Here is a 22293-nt window from a genome sequence, read left to right as displayed (position 1 = left end):
CTTACCCAGTGCCTTTGTAAAAATATTTGTGAGCTGGTTCGGTGAGAGTTTTAGATATTTCTCCATTGGAAATTTGTTTGGACGAGCACCTGTGAGTCCCGTATCCTACAAAATATCAAGCGATATTTTTTTGTGACATGTAAACACCATTTTTGGAACGGGAAAATTCAATCCCTGGAAAATATTTTAAGTCTCCAAGATCTTTAATGCGAAATCGTCGTAATACACAGTCTTTAAGACACTACATTTTTGTCAGATCATTTCTTGTCAAAAGAATATCGTCCACATAAATCAAAAGGGCAGTAAATGGTGAGTTATCATGTCTTCTGAATAAATAGTAGATAGCCTTGGACTGCCAAAATCCTGCAGATTTAATCACATGAGAAAATTTTGAAAACCATGTCCGAGATGCTTGTTTGACACCATAAAGGGATTTGTTGAGTCGACATACAATGTTCTTCCCCTTTCGATGATGCCTGGGTGGCAAGTCCATGCAAATAATTGCATGCAATTTTTCATGTAAGAAGACATTTTGCACGTCTAGTTGGTGAATAAACCAATTTTTGGCAATTCCAATCGTGAGGAGACACCTCAAAGTTGTCACTTTATCTGTTGGTGAAATTTTTTTGCAATAGTCAACACCTTCAATCTAAGTGTACGCTTTTGCGACAAGGTGTGCCTTATATCTGTCGACGCTGTCATTTGATTTGTACTTTATTTTAAGGACCCATTTGCATTCGATGGTTTTCTGCCTAACGGGTAATATCGTCAAGGTCCACGTTTGATTTAGCTGCAAAGCGGAAAGCTCTTTGTCCATTACTTCTTGCCAATTTGGATCAAAGATAGCTTGAGCATAAGTTTGAGGTTCTTTGGTGTCTGTGATGTTAGCAAGATATGCACTATGTACATAGGAAAATCGTGAATTAGAAAGAAAATGATGCATAGGATACCTGGTTCCATTCGTATGATCTTGGGTAGTGGTCGAATGATTGACTTGAGATCTTGTTATGTAGTCTTGAAGCCAGGAAGATGGGGTTAATGTGCGACTTGATCGTCGAACAGGAAGGACGGCTGGAGAAGGTTCGGTAATGGGTGTTGGACTTTCTGGCGTAGGAGAAGAAAGTTAGCCTGGTGGAGGTTTAAGTGCACTGTGACAAGTAGGAGTGGGTAAGTCAATGTCAATAGCGGCAAAATATCTTGTAATAGAGGTGAGGATTGCGTCTGAGACTGTTGGCAGAATGGGAAAACACTTTCATGGGAGGAGACATCCTGACTTGTAAAAATATTGCATGCATCTATATCAAATAATTTTTATCCTTTTTTATTGTGAGGATAACCATTGAAGATGCATTGTCGAGCGCGCGGATCAATATTTTGCTTAGGCGAAACAACAGTTGCGTAACAGAGGCAATCAAAAGTTTTTAGGTGAGAAACTGAAGGTGATGATTGTATAACAGCTAAAAAGGTTATTTATTTTTTAGTAAAGGTGATGACAACCGATTAGCGATATATGTGGTGGTTAAAACGCATTCCCCCAAAATTCTGATGGTAAATGGGACTCAAATAAAAATGTTCGTGTTGTCTTTAAAATGTGTCTATGTTTTCGTTCTACTACTCCATTTTTTTGGGAGTGTAGACACAAGTGCGATGACATTCAATATTTTTTGAGAAAAAAATTACGCATTGAAATAAATTCCAATCTGTTGTCAACACGGATGGTTCTAATAGATGCCTGAAATCAATTTTGTTCAAATGTAATGAATGATTCTAAGAGATGTTGGATTTCAGATTTGTGATTCATAAGAAATAGTGAGAAAAAAAATGTTTTCCAAAAAGAGTTGGGGTTTTATGAGGACCCCAAATGTCACAATGCAATAGATTAAATGGAGAATGAAATTTTATTATGCTTAAAGGAAAGGGTAGCCTTGTCTGTTTAGCTTTGGGACAAATACTACAATTATTATGAATGGAAATGAGATTTTTATTAATAAGTAGTAGATGCGCCAGAGAAGGATGTCTGAGGCTTGGTTTGGAAAAGGGGACATGTAGTATAAGCCTGCGTATTCTTTACCCGAGCCAATCATCCTCCCTGTAGCTAAGTCCTGCAAGATGCAACCATGTGGAAAAAGAATGCCACAACAATTTAGTACATTGGTTATCTTACTAACGGACATGAGATTTAAATTAAAGAAGGAACGCAAAGAACATCTTTGAGAGTGATATTATCCTTGAATTTAATTGTGCCCATAGATGAGATGGTCGTAGTTGAGCCTGTAGGAAGATTAACATTTGAAATAAATGATGATGAAGTGTGTGTGAAAAATTGTGAATCAGATGCAATGTCATCGGTTGCTCCACTACCCAAAATCCATGGTTTCGTAAAAGCAGAATTAATAGACGAGTTATGAGCAAAGAGGCCTACAACGTTTATAAACACTTCACTCTTACCATTATTTCTGAATTTTATTTTCTCGGCACTAAAGCCTTGTACAAGGTTTCCATCAAACTCGTTATTGTCATATGGTAATGAAGAGGAATCTGCCATGTTTTTCGCTGATGAATAAGAGCTTATGGGGTTATTTTTTATTCGTTGTTGTTGGCCATTGCTTCCATTGGAGTTCCATGTCCCATGTTTTATGCGACACCTATCCTCTGTGTGTCCTCTTTTATCACAGTATGTGCAATGAAATTTCAAAGTATGACAGTCATCTATGGTATGACCTGGTTTGTTACAATGTTCACAGATCTTACCTTTTGATTGCTTCCAATTAGCAAATAGACCCTACACTGATGCCGCAATTGAAAAATTCTCGCCATGATTTGAATTCATCTGTTGTTGTGTCTCTTCTTGCACAATTAGAGAGTACGCTTGTCGGACATTTGGTAGAGGATTCATGACGAGAATATTGGACCTAATTGCTTTGAACGAATCACATGAGGAATTGCATCAATTTATCTTCTTCCTTCTCGACCTGGTGCTCCTATGTTTGATTACAAACTATGGGTGAACAATATAGCTCGAGTTCATCCCACAACACTTTAAGTTTGATGTAGTATGAAGTCGTTGACATTGTACGTTGGCACATGGTTGCTATTGCCTTCTGAATTTTGAAAAATGGTTGGTGCGTTCTTCTGTCCGAACTGGTCGCAAAGATCTTCCCATACTCGATGGGCGGTCTTCGTATGAATTACCCCTGCGGCTATCTCTACCTCGAAGGAGTTGTTGAACAATGTGCTTTGATGTCTCCAAATCCTAGAGGAAAGCTTGAAGACCTTGTTTTTTATTGTGTGTGTGTTGTCTAGTAGTCTTTGAATTGTTAATTCACTCTTTAAGATGATCCAAGGTTAACTGAATCTTATTCTTTTTGAAAATATGAGTTTTCTAAAAGAGTGTGAAATTTCAACTTGTTGAAATGTTGAATCAACTGGTTGTTTAACACTTAGTGGTTTTTGAAATGGCTTGGAAAAGCTTAGCTTTATTTTCACTTTGCTGTAAAAAAGATTCAACTGGTTGTTTCAAGAAATCAACTTATTGTTTTTTTCAAAAACCTTAACAAAATTCTATTAAGTGGTTTTAATCTGTTTTTGAAATCTTGAAAACGGTTTTTGATTGACTTCTCTTACTTAGTTAATGATAGGATCATAAAACAACATTTTTATACTCCTATCAAATCATCAAAGCGGTTAAATCAAAAACCAAAAGTTGTTGAATATGATTGGGTTTTGCATTGTTCTGAACTTAAGCTTTGTATACCCAGGTGTATTTTATTCCTCTTCTTCTCTAAACATTGTATTTCTGTATTGAAGTGTAAGGAAGTTTCAAAAGTTGTTTCTGGAAACTATGTTGTTTTCCATAGAGTCGTGTGTGTTCTTGAAGGGTTCAAGATCATCACTCTTTGTGTGTGCTTTGTAATCTAGGGATAATTACACAATGAATTCTCAGTGGTAAGTTGAGGACTGGATGTAGTTTTGGGTTAAGAGTGAACCAGTATAAACATCTTGTTTGATTCTCTCTATCCCTATACTCATAAATTTTTTTAACATTGTTTTTCAATTCTGCCGGTATAAACAATCGGTTGTTTCGTGAAAACAACTGGTTGATTTTCTAGAATCAAACTTAAAGTAGCTCTTTATTGATTGAACATAATTTTCAATTGATTGATTCTTCATAAATTTTCACTCTACTTACAATCCTTGCGAAAAATCTTTCAAAAAAAATTCACCCCCTCTTGTTTAAGCCTCAAAATCTAACAGGAGTGACTTAACCATGAAAGAATCATGGAATTACATTGATTCCATAATTCGAATTGGGATCTCGTGACGACATTTCTAGTGTGTTGTTAACAAATTCGAGTTTCTTATTCTCCGTGAGTGCGTGTACCATTGTTGTATTCCAGGATTGATAATTGTCGTCGTTCAATTTGGTCGACACCAACATGTGTCCGGGTTGGTCCGAATGATGAACATAGTAGGGATTGGTTTGGTCCGGGGCAGCCAACTTGGCGTCGTTGTTACTGGTGCCTTCTTTGCCCGACATGATCTCTTATTTAGCGGATAAAAATAGAAAGGTTATCAGAGCACAAGATCAGTGCTTTAATACCATATAAGAAAATAGCATATAAGAAAATGGTAAGAAAAAATGGTAATTCCTTATTTTCTTGTGTAAATTTACATTACTCCATGTATAGGAATATATACAAGTGTTTAGAGACTTTCTCTCCAAATTACAAGTTCATTATGTGGTGATTCACTAATCATGAGATTCTATTATTATCAAGTTAAGTGGATATAATTTGATAATCATTATTTATATGAAATACTCGTTTCAATCACTTACACTAATTATTACATTATTTAAATAAAAAATATAAAAGTAAATAAATAAATATTAGAAAAACTTAATTGAAACACACATTTTATTAATATTAATTGTATTCAGGTACAAGATTTGAACCTATTATTTATGCCTAAAATAATTACTCGCAACAACATTGATATCTTAATCCATTCTAGAAATAGATACCTTTCTTAAAGCCCCTTCCCAAGCAAGCGTCATTGCAACCGAGATAGCAAATGTCAATGTAGTTCGCTATTGATATTGAATTAGTTGATATTGCATTAGTATTTGATGTTGCTTCTGAATATCCTTTTACATTTATATCACCATTGTGACTAATTTACTGACTGATTTTATGTGATCGATTTTTTTGAATAAAAATATAGTCAATAAATCATATAAATAACCTTTGGTAACTTCTTTGCTAATTGATAGTGATCATATTTTTCGGTCACAAATTTGGTCATTAATAGTGACCACATTTTTTTATCACTAATTTCGGTAACTATTCAACAATTTTCTAGTAGTGATCAACAACATCATTCCTTAAGTCAAGAAGATTTTATGACGCATAATCAACCTAAGGTTAATGGGAGAGTAGACCAATGATTAAGTATACCAATGGGTGGGGGATTTTAAGAGGAGATTTCAAGCCACTCAATGTGTTTAAGAGAGGAAGTTACCCTATGCCATCTATATGCTGACTAAAGAAGTTTAGTTTTGGTGGATAGGCATAAAATAGATGATGAAAGATAAAGGAGAAAATGTCATTCGAGAGAGCATCAAAGTAAGAAATATGGAGGAGTATTTTCCTAATAGTGTTAGACATGTAAAAGAAACCGAGTTCATGCAACTTGAATAGGGAAATCTTCTAGTTACTGAAATATGCTACTAGGTTTAAAACCTTAACAGAATTCAATTAAGTGGTTTTAATATGTTTTTGAAATCTTGAAAATAGTTTTTCATTGATTTCTCTTACATAGGAGCGTAAAACAACCTTTTTATACTTCTATCAAATGATCAAAGCAGTTAAATCAAAAACCAAAAGCTGTTGAATAGGATTGGGTTTTGCATTCTTCTGAACTTAAGTTTTGTATACCCAAGTGTATTTTATTCCTCTTCTTCTCTAAACATTGTATTTCTATATTGAAGTGCAAGGCAGTTTTAGAAGGTGATGTTGTTTGCCATAGAGTCGTGTGTGTTCTTGAAGGGTTCCAGATCATCACTCTTGGTGTGTGTTTTGTAATTTAGGGTTAATTACTGATGGAGATCAAGTAGAAGAGGATTTCACTAATGGAGGAAGAGATCATCCACCCAAGCATTTAAAGTTGCTCCTTCTAGTCTTCTAAAAAATAAAGGAGAATTAAATAAAGAGAGGACCAAGCCCAAAAAAAAAACAAGAAGACTACAAGCATTCAAGAATGGGCTCCAATTAATATCTCTCTTTGTAATTTCTTTTGTATAAATTTGTAAATAATATAGAAACAGCTTTAGGATGTGCTAAAAGGGAAACCAAAAAGACACCTCCATTTGTATAGCACCTTAGGCGCTAGTTTAGGAAAAGGGTAGAAGAAATGACTATTTCTATTCCTTTATGGCTTAGGCGCCAGTTTAGAAGGAACTAGAAAGTAACCTTTCAAGCTCCTTCTCTTTTGTACATTTGTGACCGGCCCTCTCTATTATAAAAGGGGTGCTTGGGTCTTTGAAATAACAAGTTTGAAGTTGAATTTTGAGAGTAAAGAATCTCTACCAAATTGGTTGGTGAGTGAGTGTGAGAGGCTTGTGTCTTCTCCTCTTCTAGTCTTATCTTGGGAGATCTCTTGGGCTCTCAAGTGGCGGCAACAACACTCATCTTGAAGCCAACCCATCCTTCAAGTGGCGTGCACAATTCCAAGAGCTCCAACCACATAAGTTTCCTTGTCCTTTTCATCTTCTCCTTCCATACCCATTCCATATTAAACTCTAAAACATATCTTTGTTGTTTCTTGTTGATTCAATCGATAGAACTTGTTTAGTTTGTGTTTATGTTCGGTAGTTTGTCTTAGTTTGCTATTCTTATGGTTTTAATTATGTTTCTTGAGGTTTTAATCGGTGCATTTGCTTTCTCTCCTTGTTACATTCAGTTCATATGTTGCAAAATGAGTTTCTATGTCAGTTTGGCTTGGTTCTTATGTTCTTGATTAAGTTCTTGAATGGGTAAAGAATCTTGATCCAATTCTAAAGGTGCATATTCATATTCCAACTCATATTGAATTCATTACATGTTCATATCATGTTATTGTGTTCATGTCAATTACATAGTGAATTCTCAGTGGTTAGTTGGGGACTGGATGTAGCTCTGGGTTAAGAGTGAACCAGTATAAACATCTTGTTTGATTCTTTCTATCCCTACACTCATAAATTGTTTTAACATTGTTTTTCAATTCTGCTGGTATAAACAACCGGTTGTTTCGTGAAAACAACTGGTTGATTTTTTGGAATCAAACTTAAAGCATTTTTTTATTGGTTGAACAAAATCTTCAATTGATTGATTCTTCATAAATTTTCACTCTACTTTCAATCCTTGCAAAAATCTTTCAAAACAATTCACCCCGTTCTGTTTAGGCCTAAAATTCTAATAGGAATGACTTAACCATGAAAGAATCATGGAATTACATTGATTCCATAATTCGAATTGGGATGGGTCTTTTTCTCGTGACGACATTTCTAGTGTGTTGTTAACAAATCCGAGTTTCTTATTCGCCGTGAGTGGGTGTACCATTGTTGTATTCCAGGATTGATAATTGTCGTCGTTCAATTTGGTCGACACCAACATGTGTCCGGGTTGGTCCGAATGATGAACATAGTAGGGATTGGTTGGGTCCATGGCAGCCGACTTGGCGTCGTTGTTACTGGTGCCTTCTTTGCCCGACATGATCTCTTATTTAGCGGATAAAAATAGAGAGGTTGTCAGAGCACAAGATATGTGCTCCGATACCATATAAGAAAATGGCATATAAGAAAATGGTAAGAAAAAATGCTTATTCGTTATTTTCTTGTGTGTATTTACATCACTCCATATATAGAAATATATACAAGTGTATGGAGACTTTCTCTCCAAATTACAAGTTAATTATGTGGTGATTCACTAATCATGGGATTCTATTATTATCAAGTTAATTGAATATAATTTGATAATCATTATTTCCTTAAAAAAATTAAATGAAATTCATTTCCCAAAGTATTAATTGCACTCCTTACTTTAACTTACACAACAAATTATACTTATTTTAAGCTTTCAAACAACACATGCGTAATAAATAATTTCACATGTACAATTAGTTATGAAAACTCCTAATCCTTACGTAAAAATGTTGTAAATATTTAGTGTAAATATTTAGTTCTCTTACATACTATACATATCAAACTTATACGTTATGCAGTCAAAATTTTGTGATAATGAGTTTCAAATTAGTATGTGGTGCCTTGCACGAAATGAATTAAATTTATGAAAGATGAATTCATTTTTAATATATAATAGTTTAAATGTATATTAGGGTGACAAAAAAGAAATAGTACAAAAGAAAAATAAATAAAAAATGACGGCTCAACTCGACAACCAACCCAGTGACGACGGATTACCAATTTCAACTCATATAACCTTGGTGGACTAACCTACCCGACCTTGCTTTTGGTAGACCATTGGTAGGTCGGTTCAAAACAGGTCATATTGACTCATTTTGTCATCCTTATTAATTATCCATTAGAATGTGTGAATAAACTTTATAGTAATTCAAAAATATAAACTTAAACATATACAACACATATATAAATATAAATATTTAAAAAAAAAATCTTTATTTTTTTGATACGGTTCCTATACCTCTCTACTTAAAAATAAATCATTAAAACAAATTTTCAATATAAAAGAAACATTATAATTACCTTATCAGAACGATTCAATATCTTAAAACAATTAAATAATATATCTTTAATTATAATTATATATATATATATATATATATATATTCATACGTTACGTTACAACTATTTACTTATAAATACTCGTTTCAATTACATACACTAATTATTACATTATTTAAATAAAAATATAAAAGTAAATAAATAAATATTAGAAAAAATTAATTGAAACACACTTTTTATTAATATTAATTGTATTCAGTATAAGTTTTGAACCTATTATTTATGCATAAAATAATTACCGGCAACAACACTGTTATCTTAATCTATTATGGAAACAGATACCTTTCTTAAAGCTCCTTCCTAAGCAAGCGTCATTGTAACCTGGATAGCAAGTGTCTATGTAGTTTTCTATTGACATTGAATGCGTTGATATTGCATCAGTATCTGATGTTACTTCTGAATCTCCTTTTACATTTATATCTCCATTTTGATTGATTTTATATGATCAATTTTTTGTGATCGATTTTTTTAATAAAAATGTAGTCAATATTTCAGTCAATAAATCATATAAATAACATTTGGTAACTTCTTTGCTAATTGATAGTGACCATATTTTTCCGTCACAAGTTTGGTCGTTAATAGTGACCACATTTTTTATCACTAATTTCGGTAACTATTCAACAATTTTCTAGTAGTGATCAACAACATCATTCCTTAAGTCAAGAAGATTTTATGATGCATAATCAACCTAATGTTAATGGGAGAGTAGACCAATGATTAAGTATACCAATGGGTGAGGGATTTTAAGAGGAGATTTCAAGCCACTCAATGTGTTTAAGAGAGGAAGTTACCCTATGCCATCTATATGCTGACTAAAGAAGTTTAGTTTTGGTGGATAGGCATAAAATAGATGATGAAAGATAAAGGAGAAAATGTCATTCGAGAGAGCATCAAAGTAAGATATATGGAGGAGTATTTTCCTAATAGTGTTAGACATGTAAAAGAAACCGAGTTCATGCAACTTGAACAGGGAAATCTTCTAGTTACTGAAATATGCTACTAGGTTCAAACACTTAGGTATATTTTATACTGAAGCCAAAATTTGAGGTTTGGAGATGCAAAAGAAAATGAGTTTGGGTTGAAGCATGAGCTTAAAGAGGTGGTGATTCCTTTTTTGATTAGAAAATTTCTTGCTTTAATGGATAATGCAAAAATGGTAGAGTCTTTAAAGTAGTAGTGGAGTTGCTAAACAAGAAGGACCTTTTGGAAGTACACCTAAGAATGTAGATAAAAAGAAATAGGAATCGAGGACCTAGTTCTTAGGCACAGTCTTGTGTAAAATGCATTATATTTGATGAACCACATATTATTAGATCATGTTCTCAACCAATGCAAAATGTAACATACAATAGATGTCAAAAATATGATCATGCAACAAAAGACCATTGTATTTATAGTTGAAGACCCTAAATTCTAGTGGGGTATAAATGAAGGTTTTGTTCTTTAGTATTTCGAAAAAAGAGAATGAAACATTCTTATTTCACCCTTCACACATCCTATTTACACCTTTTTGCTATAGTTCCTTTCACTATCGCTCAAAAATTGTTTTTCAATTAAATTCACTTCCCAAAGTACTAATTTCACTCCTTACTTTAACTTACACAACACATTATACTTATTTCACACATACAGTTAGTTATAGAAAACTCCTAATCCTTACATTAATAAACTATAAATATATAGTTAACTTACATATTATAGATATCAAACTTATACTTTATGCAATCAAAATTTTGTGATCGATGAGTTTCAAATTAGTATGTGGTGCTTGTGATGTACGAAATGAATTAAATTTATGAAAGATGAATTTGTTTTTAATATGAAATAGTTGAAATTTATATTAGGGTGAAAAACATACTATAAAATAAAAACAAAAATTCATTAAATTCTATAAAATAAAAAATCTTTAAACATTAAATACTAGGGATGACAAAGTGGGTTGGGTTCGGACCGGTCTATCATATTGTCTTTCTTTATTTTGACACTTTTAAAGAGAAATCTCATACGTTTGGAATTAAAATTGATGGTGGTCAATGTTTTATATAGAACTTTATTTGCATTAATTTTTTATACATCATTTGATTCATTGAATATTGTTGATATTTACTTTATCTTGTTAGAAATTAAATATTTTTTCATTAAAATATTAAAGTTTGATTAATTTTATTGTTCTTCCTTACAATTTTATTTGTCCAAAATTTGATATAAATTACTACAACCATGTAAGTAAATCCAAAAACAAACAAAATATTACAAAGAAGAATTTTTTTGAAAAGTGACAGACCAACCCGACAATCCACCTTATGTGAAACAGGTTACCAATTTCAGCCAGTATAATCTTAACAAACTAACTCATCCCGCATTGCTTTTAGTGGACTAGTGACAGGTCTGGTTAAAACGGATTGGGCTGACCCATTTTATCACCCTTATTAATTCCACATTAGAATTTGTGTATAAATTTTATAATAATTTTAAAATATAAACTTAAACATACACAACACATATATAAATATACATATTTACAAAAAAAATAAAAAATAAAAAAATATTTATTTTTGGTAGATATTATTCGTATGCCTCTACTTATATTTGTTTTACATAATATAAACAAAAAAATTCATGTAAACTAAATCAATAAATTAAATTTTCAATACAAAAAAAATATGTTAATCAACTTTTCACAACCATTAAATATCTTGAAATCAATTAAATAATAATATAATATCTTTAATTATACTTTTATATATATATATATATATATATATATATACACGTTACAACTATTTGCTTACAAATACTCTTTTGAATCACTTACACTAATTATTACATTATATAAATAAAAAAATATATAAATAAATATTAAAAAACTTAATTGAAACACAGATTTTATTAAACTTATTTATAATCTGGTACAAGTTTTATTTATAATCTGGTACAAGTTTTGAACCTATTATTTATGCATAAAATAATTACTGGCAACAACACTCATATCTCTGATATCTAAACCCTTTCTCGAAACAGATACCTCCCTTAAAGCCCTTTCCTACGCAAGCGTCATTGCAACCAGGATAGCAATTGTCTATGCAGTTCGATGTTGATATTGAATTAGTTGATATTGCATTAGTATCTGATGCTGCTTTTGAATCTCCTGCTGCATTTATATCACCATTAAATTATATCAAATTTCACCATAAAATTCAATGAAATCTCACCATATACCAAATTTCACCATAAAATTCCAATTACCTCGAGCTGCACTCAGAACCAGAGCAACGAACAAAACACTAAAAAGAAAAGGATGAAAGAAGCGAGAAGTCATTTCTAAAGAATTTTACTTTTCTGTTTTGATTTTTTTTTCTCTGATATGAATGTTTCATATCCCACTCATTATATATAAAGGCCACTGAGATTATTCAATATTTTCTATTCTGTTATATTATATTTAACAAAAAGTTGACCAAATTATAATACAATATAATATTAAAATAAGAAGGTATTTAATCACATTAATATGATTCTTAATGTAATTAATATTTATTACATATTAATTAAAAATCATATTATTTTTTGTTGACCTGAGGATAGATTACAAATTTATTTTTATATTTAAAAATAATTGAAAAATAAATATAATTTATTTATTTGTAAATTTTAGTTGTTTATTAAAACATTTTTTCTCTCTACTATCTAATAACCGATTTAAAAAAAATGAAGTATACCAATTTGTAAAAAAAACTTATATATTTTAATTAAAAATAATTTTTTATAATTGCATAGTTCTAAAAGATGTCAGAAAAATTTAGAAATGTAGCAAACTTAAATAAGTTAAACCAAAATTAATTTATAAAATACATTCTTAACGAATATTAAACAGAATACACACTATAATATAATACTACGATAAAAAACTAATATTAAAATAATATCTCAACAAATAATAACTAGAGTCAAATATCTATAATTTATGTTTTTAACTCGTAAATGTTTTCGTGAATTTTGTAAATATGTACATTGATACTTAAGTTTACTATCTTATACTTTTGTGTAACTCTTAAATATTATCTGAATTAAAATATAGTTCTCTATTATTAAATATCTGAGTTTAAATATATATAAATTATTTGACATTAGCGATATAGAAAATAAATAATATTTGTATATCCATAATTATATAATCATAAAGATGAGAATTTAAAATCATATATATATATATATAATCGATTATAAGAATGAAATTTAAAATACACTGACCATTTTGTAAGTTTTTATGCATAGGAACTAAATTGAGAATCACTACAAGAAAATCGTTAGTTACATACAGTTTTTTACATACGAATTAAAATCCGTATATAAAATAGACATTACATACGGATTTTACATACGGATTTTGATTTGTATGTAACTCCGACATTACATACGGATTTTGATTTGTATGTAACTCCGACATTACATACGGATTTTTACATACGGATTCTGATCCGTATATAACTTCAACATTACATATGGATTTTTTACATACGTATGCAAATCCGTATGTAATGTTAGTATTACATACGAATTTCTACATACGGATAATAATTCGTATGTAACGAATTTTTTTTTAGAAAAAAAAATTACATACGGATAGAATCCGTATGTAACAATTTTTTATCCGTATGTATTGACTTTTTTTAAAAAAACTTACATACGGATATTATCCATATGTAACTATTTTTTAAATTTTTAATTTTTTTTTTTAATTTACATACGGATTAAATCCGTATGTAAGTTTTATTAAAAAAAAAATTATATACCGATATTTTCCTTATATATCTTATTTAAAATTTAAATAAAAATAGAAATTCTTACATACGGATTAAATCCGTATGTAAGCTATTACAAATTTAGTTAATTAAAAAACTAGAAATAACGAGTTAACGTATTTTATTACAATTAAAAAACAATAAAATTGAGAAAGAAAAAACAATAAAAAATATTGAAAATAGAAATAAAAATATAAGTGATCTTAACGTGTGTTATATCATAAATTAATTTAATTTTATATTTTATTTTGATTATTTAAAAGTTAATTAATTAATTACTTAAAGTAATTAAATACTTATTTAAATTATAATAATAAATTATATTCAATTAAAAATAATCAGATAAAGAATTTTAAAAATAAATAACATAAAAAATTAAATGTGATTTATGTTATTTCATTAAAATTAGAAAAAAAAAACAATTGAGAAAAAAAAATAATAAAAAATTAAGAATATGTTGAATTTGAGTTTGAACCCGGGTTTAGGGTTTAGGGTTTAGGGTTCTCAGCCCACCTTCACTTGAATAATTTTTTTTTTTTTACTATTTAAAGTTAATATATTGAATTACTTAAAGTAATTGAATATTTATTTAAATTATAATAATAAATTATATTCAATTAAAAATAATCAGATAAAGAATTTTAAAAATAAATAACATAAAAAATTAAATGTGATTTATGTTATTTCATTAAAATTAGAAAACAAAGCAATTGAGAAAAAAAATAAAAAAAAATTAAGAATATGTTGAATTTGAGTTTGAACCCGGGTTTAGGGTTTAGGGTTTAGGGTTCTCAGCCCACCTTCACTTCAATAAAATATTTTTTTTTTGACTATTTAAAGTTAATATATTGAATTACTTAAAGTAATTGAATATTTATTTAAATTATATTAATAAATTATATTCAATTAAAAATAATCAGATAAAGAATTTTAAAAATAAATAACATAAAAAATTAAATGTGATTTATGTTATTTCATTAAAATTAGAAAACAAAATATTTGAGAAAAAAAAACAATAGAAAATTAAGAATATGTTGAAATTGAGTTTGAACCTCAGCCACTTCACTACAGTTCTCCACTCAGTCCACCTTTACTTCAATAAAATATTTTTCTTTTACTATTTAAAGTTAATATATTGAATTACTTAAAGTAATTGAATATTAAATTATATTAATAAAATATATTCAATTAAAAATAATCAGATAAAGAATTTTAAAAATAAATAACATAAAAAATTAAATGTGATTTATGTTATTTCATTAAAATTAGAAAACAAAATAATTGAGAAAAAAAATAAAAAAATTAAGAATATGTTAAATTTGAGTTTGAACCCCAGCCACTTCACCACAGTTATCCACTCAGCCCACCTTCACTTCAATAAAATATTTTTTTTTTACTATTTAAAGTTAATATATTGAATTACTTAAAGTAATTGAATATTAAATTATATTAATAAATTATATTCAATTAAAAATAATCAGATAAAGAATTTTAAAAATAAATAACATAAAAAATTAAATGTGATTTATGTTATTTCATTAAAATTAGAAAACAAAATAATTGAGAAAAAAAAACAATAAAAAATTAAGAATATGTTGAATTTGAGTTTGAACCCCAGCCACTTCACTACAGTTCTCCACTCAGCCAACCTTCACTTCAATAAAATATTTTTTTTGACTATTTAAAGTTAATATATTGAATTACTTAAAGTAATTGAATATTTATTTAAATTATATTCAATTAAAATAACTAAATAAACAATTTTAAAAATAAATTACATAAAAAATTAAATGTGATTTATATTATTTCATTAAAATTAAAAAACAAAATAATTAAAAAACAAAATAATTAAAAAAATAAAAATAAAAATAAATGTTGAATTTTAATTGAAACGGGGCACCTTAACGTAATCTTCTAAGCCCAAGTTCACTTTACTTTCACTGGCCCATGTATTATTCATTAGCCCATGTATTCTTCAGCAGCTCACTCCACGCATCTTCATTCACTAATACCTAAAGCACAGCAACTCCATTTCCAGAACGGCACCAGCGAACAGCAACCTCAATTCCAGCGAACAGCGAACAGCAATCCCATTTCCAGCGAACAGCATCAGCGAACAGCAACCCTATCTGCCACACCGCACGCACAATCTCTTTCGGTTTCGCCACCACCGTGTGACCTCCGGCCACCACCGCTGCAACCGTTCAGGTTTTGTTTAATATGTAACAAAAATTGTAGAAAAAAATAGAATCTACTTTTTTGTATGTTGCTCTCTTTGTTTGCAGGAAGTTGCTGGTTTTTTGGTTTATTTTGGCATACATGGTTTATGGTTTATTTTTGGGTTATTGAGCTGGGAATGTGCAGGGCTTTAGTTTGTCTCTGTAAAGTGATACATTATACATTGTATGAGCTGATGTATATTTTTATGTTTCTGTTATTGTGGTTTAATGAATTTTTGTATGAATTTATTAGCTATAAAACTTGATAATTTTAAAATAATGATAGCAGTGAACTTTTTTTTGATGGTTCACTTCCTCATTTGAGTCAATGTAGGCATAAGTGATAAATCCATAATTCAAAAAGTCAATACAATCCAATATCTTGCCATTGGGTAAATTCTCATTACGATTTCTTATGTATAAAATTCTGTAATTTAATGCATGAAAAATATTTTTTTATTACTAATTATAATACCTAAAGAAGATTTAGGTAGAGTTTGTAACACAAACTCTTACATGTTCGTTTCTAACACGAACTCTTAAATGTTCGTTTATAGCACGATCTTTGAAAAAATCGTTGACTTTTTGTCAATTGCTTTATGAACAAAACATGGATCAGTTTCCATCAAATCGTGGATGGATGTATGATAGGTGTTATAGAGGAAGAGGTGCTTTGAAAGAGACTTTTATATTGGGAGTTGAAGAGTTTATAACCAAAGCTTGCCAACAAGAATGTTATCTGAATGATGGGGGAATACGATGTCCATGTACTAAGTGTGATTGTACAAGAATTTTGGAGGAAAGACTTGTGAAGGTTCATCTCTACAAACATGGTTTCAAATCTAATTATTGGATTTGGAGTGATCATGGTGAAGACATGGTAGAAGGTGACTTGGATAATAACGATAATTGCATGCCTTTGGAAATAATTGGAGGTGCACACCTTCAGTCACAAAATGACCAAGTTAGGATGATGGAAGACATGGTGTATGATGCTTTTAGGCAACAAGAGTCATTCCGAGTACCAAATGTAGATAACATGGAAGAGCCTCCGAACGAAGAAACTCAAAGATTTTATGACCTTTTGTTGGATGCAAATGCGCCATTGTATAAAGGGTCATCTGACTCCAAATTATCAATGTGTGTCCGACTATTAGCTTGCAAATCCAATTGGAATATTCCAGACCAATGCTTAGAGTTTATTTCAAAAATGCTTTTAGATGCAACACCTACCAAAATAGGTTTGCCTAAAAGTTATTATGATGCAAAAAGGCTAGTGTCGAAATTGGGATTACAGACTAAGAGGATTGATTGTTGTGTGGATGGTTGCATGCTCTTCTATGATAACGAATACGGTAAAAATGATGGAGCGTTGCTTCGATGCAAATTTTGTCACAAGTCAAGGTATCATCACCAGAACACCAGACCAAGTAACAAAAAACCAGTTCCTGTAAAAGCAATGTTCTATTTGCCAATAATTCCAAGGTTGCAAAGAATGTATGCTTCAACACAGACTGCGGGACAAATGACATGGCACTATGATAACAGAAGCAATAATGGTGTTTTGCGTCATCCATGTGATGGCGAGGCTTGGAAACACTTTGATACAATATATCCCGATTTTTCTGTGGAGGCACGCAATGTGCGATTAGGTTTATGCTCTGATGGTTTTAATCCATATGTGCAAGCATCAAATGCACCTTATTCATGTTGGCCAATAATTGTGACCCCGTATAATCTTCCTCCCGAAATGTGCATGTCTAAACCTTATATGTTTTTGAGTTGTCTCATACCAGGCCCATTCAATCCAAAGGCTGGTATTGATGTATTTTTGGAGCCCTTGATAGACGACTTGAAGAAATTGTGGAGTGGTGTCCCAACATACGATATTTCAAGGAAAGAGAACTTCATGATGAGGGCAATGTTAATGTGGACGATTAATGATTTTCCTGCATACGGTATGTTGTCTGGTTGGGGAACTCATGGTAAATTAGCATGCCCACATTGCATGGAGCATTCAAAGGCATTTAGATTCATCATGGGGGGAAAAATTCTTGGTTTGACTCGCATCGTAGAATTTTACCGAATGATCATGCATTTAGGAGGAACAAGAATGCGGTCAAGAAGGGGGAAGTTGACATGGATCCTCCACCACCTAAGTTCACACCTACACAAGTTTGGAATAGAGTAAAGGCTTATCCTAAAGTAACTGAGAGTGGTGTGCAAAGAATACATGGTTACGGGGAGTGGCATAACTGGACAAAAAGAAGCATCTTTTGGGATCTTCCATACTGGAAAGACAATATATTAAGACATAATCTTGATGTTATGCATATTGAAAAAAACTTCTTCGATAACATTTTTAATACTGTCATGAATGTGACTGGGAAGACAAAGGACAATGAGAAAGCACGAATGGACTTAAGTTTGTATTGTAGGCGAAGAGACTTGGAACTGAAGTCACATCCTAATGGAAAGATGTTGAAGCCAAAAGCAAATTACACACTTGCAACAGAGGAAATTAAACATGTGTGTCAATGGTTAAAAGATCTTAGGATGCCTGATGGATATTCTTCAAATTTGGCTAGATGTGCTGATGTCAATAAGGGAAGGGTGCTTGGTATGAAAAGCCATGATTGTCATGTATTCATGGAATGCCTACTTCCCATAGCATTTAGTTCCTTACCAACTCATGTTCTAAATCCCATTATTGAGGTAAGTCATTTTTTCAAAGATTTGTGTTCTACAACACTAAATCAGGATGATCTTACTAGGATGGAACAAAACATTCCAATAATTCTTTGTAAGTTGGAAAGGATATTTCCCCCGGCATTTTTTGATTCTATGGAACATCTCCCTGTCCATCTAGCATATGAAGCCAAACTTGGTGGACTTGTCCATTATAGGTGGATGTACCCATTTGAAAGGTAATAATAAGAGTAATTAGTCTTTATTTAATGTGAAATATAACTATCAATCATAACATATTTCTTTGATTATAGATTCATGGGATATGCTAAACGATCAGTGAAGAATAAGGCTAGGGTAGAAGGATCTATTTGTGCATCTTATTTGCATCGTGAGACAACTCACTTTTGTTCACATTATTTCAACAACTTCATGTTAAGACCACAACATTGTAGAAATGAAGTGGACATTGAAAGTGAAAGGCTTCCATCAATCTTATCTGTATTTGACCAACCTGGACGTCATTCTGGGAGGAAGATCACTCGTTGGTTAACTGATGAAGAATTGAACTCAGCTCATGTTCATATTTTGATCAACTGTAATGAAGTTAAACCATACCTCGAGTAAGTCTCATGCAAGATATTCTTTTAAAACACTATTATTGATTCATTAAGTTATCGGTAACCAAATGCATTGACACTTATATATTCACAGCTCTTTCTTACATTGTAATGAAATTTCCGAATCACATGCCTCGGCTCGTTTACATACAGATTTTCCTTTGTGGTTTAGGACACAAGTATGTATCAACAAATTCTCTAATTTACTTTTTTTTTACTTCTTTAACCATTTCATAAAAAAATAATGACATTGATATATTTATAGGTTCATAAAGACCCTTTAAATGTGAATAATCAACACTTAAGAGATTTATCACTTGGTCCTTTAAGGTGTGTAAAAGAGTGGCACACCTTCTTTGTGAATGGGTACAAATTCCACACTCATGCATGGAGCGAGGGAAAGAAAACAATAAATAGTGGGGTCCATGTAAAGGGTCTTACAGAAGGAGGTGAGGATGATTTCTACGGTGTAATTCAACACATATATGAGGTGGAGTACAATTCTTCGACCTCAGATAACAAAGTTGTATTATTTTACTGTAATTGGTTTGATCCATCAACAAGAGGTACACGAGTGGACTCCAAATATGGTATTGTGGATATTCGAATGGATAGAAGATATGTGCCATTTGATCCTTTTATCATTGCACATAATGTTCGACAAGTTTATTATGTACCATATGCAGCATCACGCAGAGACAAACGTGGCTGGTGTGTTGCAATCAAAACGAAACCCAAAGGTCGTATAGATTCTGATGATGTAGAAGTTGAAGTGCCATATCAAGTTGATGAAATGTCACATGTTAATGAAGTGATTGAAGTTGAAAGGGTTTCAGGATTACAAGATTTAGAGGCTGAGCTTGAAGAAGTTGACATAAACAATGTATCATCATTTGAAGATCAGATAGATGAAGAAACAAATGAATGGGAAGAAGACAATGAAGAGGGAGAAAGTGAAGATGAATATGGAGATGACTTTGACATCTCTAGCTCTGAATAGACTTAGGAAGCCAATGTTAACAAATAATATCTATTGTACGAACTAGTATTGTATTGTTGTTGTTAACATACTGTTTATTACTCCAATTAATTTGAGCTTTATGTTTGCTGATGAAATTTTTACATGTTTATTTCAATTTTTTTATTAAACTATATTCAACATATTTTTCTCCATTAATAAACTTATATAACCTTCATTATCATTTCAGGCCATATATATAGATGTCATCAGGAGGTTCTGATCAACCATCACCGAGTAACAACCAAAAAAAGGGGAAAAGAAATTATGTGATAAAATTGTTATCACGATTTAACAACCAAAATCCATCATCAAGTCAACCCAATACACTTATTCCTTCTTCAGTTCACGGATCTACCCCACCAGTACCAGATGCTACCCAATCCACCCCACCAGTACCAGATGCTACCCAATCCACCCCACCAGTACAAGATGCTATTGCATCAACACCATCTCCACGTGTTGGTTCTAATGCATCAACCCCACCAGATATTACACCATCCCCATATACAAATCTTGGAGGGACGCACTCAGCTTCTGCAGCGAATAACTTAGAGGACGAGGTCCTCTCAGCTAGTGATCGTCCTCTGATTCAGCCTATTGGGGGAGGGTAAGAATATAACAAAATTCAATTTATATAATTTATTATTATTGTCTTATAATTTTGACTAACTTTGTTTTGGTATTTAGGTTTTATCCATCAAAAATTGCATCAAAGGCCATCACTGCCACCATCAAGCAACAATTTGGTGAGCCATGGCCAACATGGGGGGCAATCCCAAAGGGTGAACGAGATATATTTTTTCAACGTTTTAAGGTACTTGTTTTTTATTCCCTTTAAATATTTTATATTTTACAATTTGGATTGATGATTCTTGTTGTTTTGCAAAGGAAGGTCACTTGGAGGGCTGAGGACGAGGAAAAAGTTAAGAAAAATTTCCATACAAAAGCTTCTCACACCCTTTCGCAAATGTTTAAAGATGCTCGCCAAGAAGGTAAACGACCAGAATGGATTGGCAATAATGTTTGGAACAGCCTCCAAGAACACTGGAACATGGCTGTGTATCGATCCAAATGTGATACAGCTAAAAAGAATCGTTTGTCTGAAAAAGGTGGATGTCTGCACACTGGAGGATCTATTAGTGTTCATGAACACGCTATTCGTTTGGTATGATTTCCATATAAATTTTTTATATTAATCTATGATTAATTATTATCTTTTTAATTTATGAAATGTTTTCTTTATAGACAGAGGAGCTTGGCCGCTCGGTCCATGTTGATGAAGTGTTTCAACAAACACATATACGGAAGAGCACTAGAGATTTTGTTGATGATAGATCAAGGCGGACTCATGTTAGTTTTTTTAAACTTTTTTTTTCATCTACCTTAATTGGTATGATAACAATTATTTTTCATTTTAATAGGAAGATTTTGAAAATAGATTGTCTCAAGCATTATCTGAGTCACAATCTACCTCAATATCTACTTCATTAGATCCTGCTGAGGAGGAAAGATTGAGAAGCCGTTGTTGGTTAGAAACTGTAGGTGGAAGGTACAAGGGACGAGTATATGGGATTGGACGTGTTGATCGTCAGGACGACTGTGTTGGTCGCTACATACAAGAAACACAATCATCTTCTAGTAATAACAAGGCTAATTCAGAAGAAATTGTTGAACTTAGGCAGCATATTGAACGCATGGATGCAAGGTTTCAAAACTTTCAAAATTTCATGATGCAATATCTACCACCTGAGGCAGCAGCTGCAGCACAACAGTTTTTTCAGCAACTAAATACCCCGCCACCAACTCAACCGAATCAGCAGTCAAATGAAGTCCAACAACATCATAATAATCATGATGAACAACAAAATTCACCCGGTGAAGATTATAATAATTATTAGCTTCTCTAGAACTTTGTTTTAATGAAATACATTTTAGATATTTAGATATTGGAAAATAGTAAGTATTGTATGTATGGATAACTTTGAATGTGATGAATATTTGTCTTCTGAAAACTGGAATGTACTGGAATGTTGATGGATGATATGCAGGTGTAGAATATGGGCTGCTTCCAAATACAAATAGTTGATGGTGCTGTGTACAATGTTACATACGGATAAATTCGTATGTAGGTCTGCTTGTTAAT

The 22293-nt window shown here is 31.4% G+C and overlaps 3 protein-coding genes across 3 annotated transcripts; all 3 read left to right on the top strand.

Annotated features, from left to right (window-relative positions):
- The first annotated feature begins 15570 nt into the window (after positions 1–15570).
- On the top strand, positions 15571–21059 carry LOC137824654 (uncharacterized). Its single transcript, XM_068630320.1, has 4 exons — positions 15571–15810; positions 20338–20757; positions 20838–20964; positions 21039–21059. The coding sequence occupies exons 2-4, from the start codon at positions 20351–20353 to the stop codon at positions 21057–21059; spliced, it is 555 nt and encodes a 184-aa protein (XP_068486421.1). The 5' UTR covers positions 15571–15810; positions 20338–20350.
- LOC137824655 (uncharacterized) lies at positions 16432–18012 on the top strand. Its single transcript, XM_068630321.1, has one exon. The coding sequence runs from the start codon at positions 16432–16434 to the stop codon at positions 18010–18012; it is 1581 nt and encodes a 526-aa protein (XP_068486422.1).
- LOC137826246 (uncharacterized) lies at positions 21053–22204 on the top strand. The gene is made up of 3 exons (XM_068632141.1): positions 21053–21315; positions 21396–21500; positions 21572–22204. Exons 1-3 carry the CDS (start codon positions 21118–21120, stop codon positions 22046–22048), a joined length of 780 nt encoding a protein of 259 aa, XP_068488242.1. The 5' UTR covers positions 21053–21117; the 3' UTR covers positions 22049–22204.
- The last annotated feature ends 89 nt before the right edge of the window (positions 22205–22293 follow it).

The sequence above is a fragment of the Phaseolus vulgaris genome, chromosome 8 (assembly GCF_000499845.2).
Source record: "Phaseolus vulgaris cultivar G19833 chromosome 8, P. vulgaris v2.0, whole genome shotgun sequence".
Taxonomy (NCBI): Eukaryota; Viridiplantae; Streptophyta; class Magnoliopsida; order Fabales; family Fabaceae; genus Phaseolus; species Phaseolus vulgaris.
Note: the sequence above shows the minus strand (reverse complement) of the source record. Positions and strands in the feature narration are given on the sequence as shown.

What these genes read in the sequence shown, in the direction of transcription:
- LOC137824655 (XM_068630321.1), top strand. Translation starts at nt 16,432, where the DNA reads ATGGATCAGTTTCCATCAAATCGTGGATGGATGTATGATAGGTGTTAT.
- LOC137824654 (XM_068630320.1), top strand. Translation starts at nt 20,351, where the DNA reads ATGTCATCAGGAGGTTCTGATCAACCATCACCGAGTAACAACCAAAAA. An exon ending in ATTCAGCCTATTGGGGGAGG is followed by an intron (nt 20,758 to 20,837) that starts GTAAGAATATAA and finishes TTTGGTATTTAG; the next exon opens with GTTTTATCCATCAAAAATTG. An exon ending in TATTTTTTCAACGTTTTAAG is followed by an intron (nt 20,965 to 21,038) that starts GTACTTGTTTTT and finishes TGTTTTGCAAAG; the next exon opens with GAAGGTCACTTGGAGGGCTG.
- LOC137826246 (XM_068632141.1), top strand. Translation starts at nt 21,118, where the DNA reads ATGTTTAAAGATGCTCGCCAAGAAGGTAAACGACCAGAATGGATTGGC. An exon ending in ATGAACACGCTATTCGTTTG is followed by an intron (nt 21,316 to 21,395) that starts GTATGATTTCCA and finishes TTTTCTTTATAG; the next exon opens with ACAGAGGAGCTTGGCCGCTC. An exon ending in ATAGATCAAGGCGGACTCAT is followed by an intron (nt 21,501 to 21,571) that starts GTTAGTTTTTTT and finishes TCATTTTAATAG; the next exon opens with GAAGATTTTGAAAATAGATT.